This window comes from Trichomycterus rosablanca, chromosome 20 (genome assembly GCF_030014385.1).
Source record: "Trichomycterus rosablanca isolate fTriRos1 chromosome 20, fTriRos1.hap1, whole genome shotgun sequence".
Classification (NCBI taxonomy): domain Eukaryota; kingdom Metazoa; phylum Chordata; class Actinopteri; order Siluriformes; family Trichomycteridae; genus Trichomycterus; species Trichomycterus rosablanca.
In genome coordinates this window covers 23,463,472-23,473,108 of record NC_086007.1, presented here as the reverse complement: position 1 = coordinate 23,473,108, position 9,637 = coordinate 23,463,472, and the positions used below count along the sequence as shown (strand labels likewise).

Sequence of the window (9,637 nt, the reverse complement as noted above, 5' to 3'; positions counted from 1 at the left end):
GAATAAAAACGGCCCGAAAAAGAAAGAAAGAAAGAAAAAAAAATTTAATTAAATAAATAAAAATCTGACACCAATAATGACAGTTTTGCAACATTTAAAAAAAAAAAAACCAACGGGATATATGGTTAGAATAATGACTTAATAATTAATACACATTCATTTGTTATAATTGAACTAATAATTGCATGCACGTAAGACTTCTGCTTTTTGCAAAAAAAAAATCCTCTGCTTAATTGATCTTTAAAAGCCCTTACGTTAATATTTTTTGCTATTATTTTTATTAAATGGTTCTGTTCTGAAGAGATGTCTAAGACACTTTTATTAAGATAATACAAGTTTTTGGGAAGTGTCTTTCTGCATATGAATGATAATTGACATCTCAGCAGCAGTTTTACATCAAACAAAAGTTATAATTTATTCCTTAAAATCTCCATATAACAATATTATAATAAAAAATAATATTTAAAAATAATGTGCAAATGTTTGATTTAAAGTTTTAGCACATAAACCTTAATCCATATTTTAAGCTTAATCTTACATAGTCTATAAGCAAATTTAGTTATATTTTAATGACTTTGTGTTTCATTGAGACTTTTATATAAGTTTTCAAACTAAGCAGAATATCAATTTGTTTCTATTGAATTATAAATACAAATTGTTTAAGTATGCATTTAAAAACTGATCCCTGAATTATTTCTTAATAAGTAAAACAATAGCTTTTGGAAGTTATATTTTCAGTTTTATGCAACATAAATCAGTTCTGTTTTAGAGATTTACGTGTAATTCGGTTCAGTATGCTAAAAATAACACAAAATTACGAAAAATATCATTTTATTGTAGAAAAACAGAACAATTTGTTCGACGTTGATATTAACAAACGTTTCAACAAAGTTTACGTGAAACTTTCTTATGTATAAATGATGAAATGTATACAGATTTGCAGTGTATGGTTATGAGGTGAACACAGATCAACACAACACAAAAATATTGAAATGTTTGATGACGCTGTACAGACAATGATTAGACAAAATGCTCTTATAAGTAACACAGCTCTAAGCCTGAGGAATCCCGTCTACAGTAAACTTCATCTGTCAGAGAGGGGTAAAAACAGTCTGAGGCGCTGTAGTGAGGAGGCGTGTAGTCTGACGCCATGGTACCATCCTGCAGACTGGGCCAGTGAGACAAGCAAAAGCAGTGCTGCAAGGTGCAGTGTTGGTAGTGATAATTCTCTGGAGTGAAGCTGGAGCTCATGTCCACGCGTGTAGGAGAATTGTAGCATGATGAGGATGAGGAGTTTGACTCTGGAGGAGTGTAGCTATTGTACTCTACTGGGCTGGGAAGGCTGAACGAATGTGTCGGTGAACTGGAAGCCTGCAAGAAAAAAAAAACAAGTCTCATTAGACGTTATCTAAATAAACACACCAAAATCAATTCAATTCAAAATCCCTTATCACTTTGAATAATACCTAGAATGTGGAAGACACCTACAGTGTTAAATACAACACCAGTACTTATCTAACACCTACTGTGCAGAAACCTGCAGAGTGGTCACCTGAGGTGTGGCATGGGCTGTTGCAGTGTTAATTAGAACCAATAAACATATTAAGTATGTTTTATCTTTATTACTGCTAAGTGTAGTAGTTCCATTGGGACCTACATTTTTTAAAGATGCTCTACATATGTGAGATTTGAAGACATCTGTGGTAGAAATGTAAAACTGCAAGACAATTGTGAAAGTATTTTGTTGTTGTACATTAATCAAATTTGATAACTGGGTATGACAAGCCATTCAGAATCTAAAAAGTCCAAAGGCTGTGGCATCACTTGGCCATGTCCTTATGTATAATATGAGCATGAAAATGAGATGGAAATATTTAATCTCAAAAGCAAAATCAATCCTAATAGCTCATAATTGTAATTAAAATTTGTGACTTGCAGCAGCAGATTATTTTAGAGTTTTATAAATTAGTTGTTTTGGACAAAAAGGTACATACTGCAGCTTTTTTCTTTTCTTGTGTAAAATGTTAAGACCAGTTGTAAATTTTTGTTTAATTACCTTTAACAATGATGGATAATTCCAAACGTGTTAAATATTAACAGCACTTTGCGTTTTTCTAGTTTTCTACACACTTCCACATTCTAATTTAAGTGGATTCTATTTTGGTAAACCTAACTGGGTCAATAAAAAAGTTACCAAAACAATTAATAGAAAATTTTAAGCTCTGTAATTTTCATCCTGAAGAAGGCTTAATGCAATCTAGCTTATCTGCTGCCTGAAAATAATATTTCTAAAATCTGCAGCTCAAGCTTAAGCTTTTCTTAGCAAAAGTAATACGTACTAAGCTGTTAGTGTAATAGTCCGTGCATGAAGGTGAGTATCCGTGGTAACACTGGGCAGAGGCAGGCGCACACACAGCAGGGCTGGAGCTGAAGTTCTCAGCGGGCATCATGTTCATCAGGAGCTGGTCATCAAACGTGTCCTCCATGGCGATGTGCCCACTGTCTGCAAACTGCCGTAGCTGGAAATAAGCATCCTGTGTCGAACTCTCGCAGAAAATATCGAGATGGGTCGCTGGAAAAAGATGAAGAGAGAAAATAGATAAGCACAGGAGGGTATTTAAATTGGGCCTGTAAAGACTTGAGATGATGTCACGACAGCAACAGCCAACAGCTAAATCACATTTGAATAGAAGTTTATAAAAGGAGCTCATACACATTTTAAGGAATCTTGCAAACTGTATGAGGTCCTTTTTACAACTGTTCTGCCTGAGGATCAGTCAAATGGTTGCATTTTGGAGGTAGTAAGTCTGAAATCGGATTTTGTTTGATTTATTAATTGTTTTCATTTAAACAGATTGCCTTTGTCGATATTATGCAGATTTGATTTGACAGTATAGGTGCAAAACCAGAATTGGCAATCTTATTAGAGGTCCAAACACATTTAAAACGCTTTGAATATAATTGCTTTGTTTATGCTGTGCAGAAGACTTTTAACAGACTTGTTGAGCCTTTATTTCTTGCAAAAATGCTGTTTTGGGAGGTGTGATCTAGACTATGGGAATTTCGTTTTGGGTGCAAGCACTTTATTTAGTCCAAGGATTTAGAAATGTCTGCCTAAAATGTAAAGATGTGTTTAAGGTAACTTGTGATCTGATGAACCTACCAGCCAGTGGTGTGGGACAGACGTCGTGGGTCGAGGCAGCTTGTGTTTTCTGTTTAGACAAGAGGGAGGGCAAAGCAGAGAGGGGAGGAGGGGGAGAAAGAGGTTAGCAATGATCAACTGGAGTGTTTTTTTTTCTTTTTACACAAGAGTAATTGTTATTTAAATGCAGTCACATGTCAGCAATGTTTGCTCAGTTATCAACAGTCCTGATATGGGAAACCAAGAGGTGTGGCCATGTCAAGCACTGTTAGGTTTTTTGGTAGTTATTAATCAGATTTAGATTCGCATAACAGCTGAGAAAATATGAATTTGTCTTGAAAATAGAAAAATGTCTTACCCTGGATTCTGCAGCCTGAAGTGCCCTGCGCTTCTGAAGTAACTCTTTGACGGTGGTCTTCACCCGCACACCCTGGTACACCTTAGGTTTGTCTGGAGATGAAGTAAAAAAATGCCCATATAAACGCAAATCCCCTGAAATGTTCTACATGTTATGCACACACGAATAAACCTTTTTATTTTTGCTAAATTGTCCCAAATATGTTTTAAGTCTATAGCTGTTTTCACTATATCATACCAATCTAAAACACATATTAAACCCATTTATAATACAAGCTTATTTCCAACAGAGTTGCAAAACAGCCGTTCAGTGGTTCATTGTGACGGGGGTGGCGGTCAGTGCGCATTACAATAGGCAAAGAAACTGCAAAAATGCAGTGGAATTTCATTCCATTCGTTTAGAACGCCAAGAAGCAAAGCTAGTTTAGTAAAAAATAGTTTAAATAAGGGAAAAATCTACAATTTAATAAAAACGTGGGTTTAGCGTAAACCGACCAATGCAATGCAGAGCACGGCTGGAATGCAGAGGTTTGCGTAAAGGGGGGAAGAGCTGCACCCATCCAGGAAACAGCCGAAAAAACCACGTGTAATATGGCGTGTAATAAGAGAAAAGTTTCGCGATTTCTATAAATCTCATCAAAATATGAAGGTAAGAAGCATTAAAGTTTTTAGATGTGTAAAATGTGTTTGAATCGGTCGATCGGACGGTAGTTTGGGGAAAACAAGCGGAGTTTCAAGGGAAGCGAGTGCTTTGTGTTTAGCGGCTGCTTTGTTTTCTAAACGCCGGGTATCGTGTTGTAGGCAGTATATTAGGTCTATTAGGCTATATAAAACGATCAAAAAAGAAATAGAAATCGTAAATAGACTCGGGCAATGTATCTTCGTATATATAATGTTTATAAATGTGTAGAACCTAAAACATGTATAGTAAAAATACAATACAGATTGAGACATAAAACACACCGTAAAAAGTCAGTAAAATGATCCTATAGCAGAATAGGTCACATACGCACTAGATTAATGGAAATAGGAACAAGCAAGTCTTTATTTAATTGGTCATGTAGTTGATATTAGGTAAGTGGGCGTCTTCTTGAAATCTTAAAAATTTGTTTAAAAGTTCTGAACGGGATCAATTGCTAAGCTAAAAACAACGCCACGCCATGGCGGAGCTGATAGCGGCAGCGCACTGGCATTGATGCTGATAAGATTGCGACAGGTTTCGGCGCACACTCACACTAACTCTCATATAACTATTCATATGACTTCTACTGACACATCACATCATCTGCATTTGGGGTGAAATTATCCTGATTAGTCTGTGATCAGCTATAATATTTGCATCATCCACAATTCAGTATTCAGGAGAAAATCCGTTGGCCAAAAACAGAAAAGTAAAGCATAATAAAATGCCAAACTAAAGTATGACTGTCCTGTTTGAAATCATGAATTTTCACATAACAGATAAAAATGTGTAAGAAGCATTAACTTCTGTATATAAAGCACTCATATTACTAATTAACACATCACGCTGCCTGGTTATCAGTATAAAAAGTGCATTAAATCAAACATTAAAGCTATAAAAGATAGTGTTGAAGTTTAAAAGTACTTCTTAAACTTCATACTTCTATTTCCATACTCTAAGTGAAAGGATAAGCTTGTTGGTCATATCCCTGTTGCACCTTGTTGCCAGGTTTGAATTGTTTAATTAATTCACGCAGCACATCATTAATAATTTCTCTTTCTCTTCTTATTTTGTTTTTCAGGTTCACCAGCATAAAGAAGAAAATGAAAAGAAAAGACAGAAGAAGATTCACCTACCAGACATTATTGGCGTGAAGAGAAGCAAGACCCAGTCAAACACTCCAAGCTCCTGTTCTTGGCTCTGTTATATGGGCTAGAACGAATTATTCATAAAAATGTTACAAAGTCTCAATCAAGCACCCTTACAACACTCTCACTATATACAAATATGTAGTAATATAGCCAGGGAAGCATTAGTTTGAGTTTTTCAGCCCTCATCCCTACTATTTAAATCCCCAAGAACTCAATGATTTGACAATGATTTGATTGCGCGATACTTTCAATTTGAATATTCAAAGACTTCGCAAAAATACTTATTTCTTCGCGATATTCGCTATCAGAACGCATAAAACAACACTCACTTTAATAGAATATACCTTTATTTCGCACTTTGATGCAAAAACAAAATTATATTTTTGACATTTTAATCTCCTTTTTATAATGATGCCATGAGGCTGGCTATGGGGCTCTCTTTGCACTTCCAAGTATGATGGAGTCACCAAATGACATTTCAAACATCACATAACACTTTACTAATGTCCTACAAAGTAGAAACATGTAAATAATTATTAAATAGTATGTTCTATAGCTTAATTGCTGAGCATTTTTCAGAAATGTAGGCATGGTGGGCGTGGCATGTGGTGGCAGCCATTTTGGCCATCAGTGCATTGGGAGTTCTCTGACACTTTACAAGAGTCAACTGCACAAAGGTGGATATTTAAGATAAATTTATATTTATTGCAAACAACAGCATTTAAACATAGTTTTATATAAAAATCACTTTTAACTTTGTAATACAAACAAAAATTCCATCTTTAAACACTTACATGATCATCTAAATTTCTTTACACTGTCATACAAACTATATTAGACAAAATATTGTTTTATCAAATTAAGATTATTTTTCGATCTTTAAAAATATAAAATAATGAATAAAAAAGAGTGAGAGTGCACTGGGGCTATTATTTCTTTATTTTTTACTGTTAACATATTAATTCTTAATAACGCCGGTCACATGGTTGAGTGAAATAAAAATCCATCTACATCTACATTATAAAATGTAACATATTTAAATCGTTTTAATAGGAATAAGAAAAAGGACAGAAAGAGCTGATATCCGTAATGCTTACCATTTAACACTGTTCATTAAAATATGTCCATATATCTTATGTTTGAACAGTTGCGTCTTTTCAGATTATATTTAGTATTTATAAATTCGCTTTGTAAAAATCTATATGCAGCCGTTTAGAAACAAACCTATTTATTTAAATGTATTAAAAAAGATTACACATATGGAGAGGAACTCACTGACCTTTTAACTAGTAAAATACCTCGTTATTGTTCATAAATGGCAAACACCTGATACCATGCGTTAAGAAAACCATCTAATGATCCAATATCAGATGTTTTTTTTTTTTCGATTAAGGTATAAAAATTAAGCCGAAATTGGGGAGTACCTTTCCGAGTAATTCATTTACAGTAGAGAGATTTGCTTATGGAAAAATGTAAGCTCAGTTGTAAGACTGTTTCATAGTGAGTTTCATGGTGATCACTGGTTCATCACAGCTATTGCTGCATCATTATAACCAGTGATGGACCAATACAGATTTTAAACTATTATGTTCATCATTAGGATCATCCAGAACCTCTTATTATAAGTCAGACTTATTGAAATCTAGTAGGTGCGTTTGGCTTCGTCTAGTTTAGGTAAACTTTTAAACATTTATGCCTCTTCCTAATGGGATAACGAACTACATAAGGTGAAAAAATACCAATATAAACCTTGACATAACTACCAGAAATCAGGAGAAACCTGTTCTAGTTTTTATTGTTTCCTAACATTTTATCTGGGAATAAAGTGTTACAATACTCTTTTTGTATTTTATTTTGTTGACTTTAACATTATTATTCTATTAAATGGCAAATAACCTGTGGGGATGATACGTACAATCAGTTTATTTTGGACCCCAAGGAACAAACCAGTTAACATTTTAATCATGTTTATTTGGCCTGTTCCAGTGGTTTGTTTCAACAGGATCGGTGGGTTTACTCAGCTTATACCTGTTTTAGAATGTCATTTTATAAGAATTTTTTAACACGATGTACATTTGTGAGGTGTTTTACAGTGTTTAAAGGCATTTCCCAATCTCCATACGTTCTTTACTAATATCGCCACCATGTGGTTGGAAATGTTAAGGTGGACTGGGAGTGCAGCAACAGATGTAAAGAGATCCTCTAACATCTTATTTCTTTAGGCCTTTTCCTTGAAAATATTTATTTCCTAGAGATCATTAAAAACTGTCTTCAACTGCATAAGTTTAGGTAAGATGTCTAACCTCTTAGAACATACTGATACTAATTCTCCTCGTACTGTTTAGATTTAGTGAATCAGACAAAGCATTTTTATGATATACATCCTGAAACTGTAAAGTTCTTCTGTTAATTTACCAACAGAAATCTGCAGATCCAATGAATGTGATCTAAATGATATTGATTTAAAACCATTTCCATTTAAATTGCTTGACACAGTAAGGCCCCTTACTTATCGTAAAGCAAAGAACCCCTGACATATAATTATTACACATAACTTAGTTTAAATGAACTTAGTAAAAATCAAAATTAAAGTAAAACATTCCTGAACATTACAACATAAAACAGCCAGATCCAGGGTGGCTTCATGACTTGCGCCAAGTTGTTAAAGTTGCTGAACAGGATTGTGAAGCAAATACGACCCCTGTAAACTTAAGTTTACAACATTTTACGTCTTTTTAGTCCGAAAATTACTTATCATTGTGTGCACTTGATGGTTAGGAGTCTTGCTCAGGAGCCCAACAATAGCAGATTGGTGATGGGGCTTAAACCAATGACCCTTTGATCATATCTAATAGTGATGGGGATGGTAAATAGTCTATTTTTATAAAAAGCATATAATGGATGTTTTAAGTGTACTGTATTTTTATTATTCTGTATTTAAAGAAATACAGGCCTATTTTGACGTCTTACATTAATTAAAGTTTTAGATTTCAGATACCAAGGTAACCTTACTGTTATTAGGTAAAATGGGCTTTATGTTTAGCTTTAAATGAATCATGTGAAGATTTATTCTAGGTGTTTTTTATATATATCTTGTTAGATTGCTCACAGTGAAACAAATTTATAATTATGATGATACCTAACAAAATAAATAAAAAACACATAGGAAGAACAAAAACTGCACTAAAATGAAGAAATACTGTTGCAGTGTACATGAAAGAAAGAAAGAAAAACCAGCAATTACAATAAAATACAAAGTCATATAAATGAATGCACTTGAAAGCGTTGAAAACATTAAAAACTGCTCTTGGTGATTTCCAGGTACACTAGTGGGGCAGGTCTGTGGTATTAATTAAAATTGGGAAGCTACTAAATACTCACAATATTCAAGCTCCAAGGTCCAACAATTATGCCATTTCTCAAGAAACAAAAATATATTCACCAAGACTTCATAATATAAGATTACTTTTAAAAGGCCAAGAAAAAAGGTTTTTTAATAAGCATGTTTATTTTTTGTTTGTACAATGTACAATGTAAAATCACACACTTGCAATTATCCCACCTGTAAATTATAATGCATATAAAGTTATATATAGTATCTAAATCCATAGTTATACAAATGTCTAAAACATAGATAGCAAGTAATTATACACTTCAAGTGCCAAATTCTTCTTGTCCTGAAAAAGGAACAAAGCTACAAAACTATATAGACATATAGAGAACATGTCAGTAATATGAAAGATAAATGTAACATCAGGATACAAACTTTATACAGTTAAGATTAGCATGTTTTCTTGAACTGATTTCCCTTTATATGTCTGAACATTTTATAAGTAAATGGAATATTTAAGACATTGTATGGCCAAAATTATGTAAACAGCTAAACATGAGCTTGTGGGACATCCTACTCCAAAACCACTGGCATTAGTATAGAGTTGGTTCTTCATTTTTTGCTACAATAGCTACAATCAACCTTTCTGGAAAAATTCTCTAGTAACAATATGCAATTTTACCTTCACCTAGGTTATGCTAATTATACCTGAGACTTTTTTTAAACTTTAAATTATGTATTTACACAAATATAAAATAGATTTATCATTTCAATATGATGATACATTCATACATACAATAATAGCTGAGTTAAATAAATGCAGATATCAAAATTATACCTAAAGTCCAAAAACTTTCTAAATGATCCACAAAAACTGGGTTTAGCTCTTGTTTTGTAAAAGATGAAATATGTTCAGTGTTGATTTCTCTTATATTCATCTAGATAATTCATCTATGCAGCTTGGATGCTCTATA

At 33.4% G+C, this 9,637-nt stretch overlaps 1 protein-coding gene across 1 annotated transcript; it reads right to left on the bottom strand.

Moving 5' to 3' along the window:
• Positions 1–814: 814 nt before the first annotated feature.
• linc.pou2af1 (lnc RNA pou2af1) lies at positions 815–5,324 on the bottom strand. Its single transcript, XM_063016509.1, has 5 exons — positions 5,318–5,324; positions 3,501–3,592; positions 3,164–3,212; positions 2,340–2,572; positions 815–1,371 (listed from the first exon to the last, which is right to left on the bottom strand). Exons 1-5 carry the CDS (start codon positions 5,322–5,324, stop codon positions 1,036–1,038), a joined length of 717 nt encoding a protein of 238 aa, XP_062872579.1. The 3' UTR covers positions 815–1,035.
• Between the last annotated feature and the right edge of the window lie 4,313 nt (positions 5,325–9,637).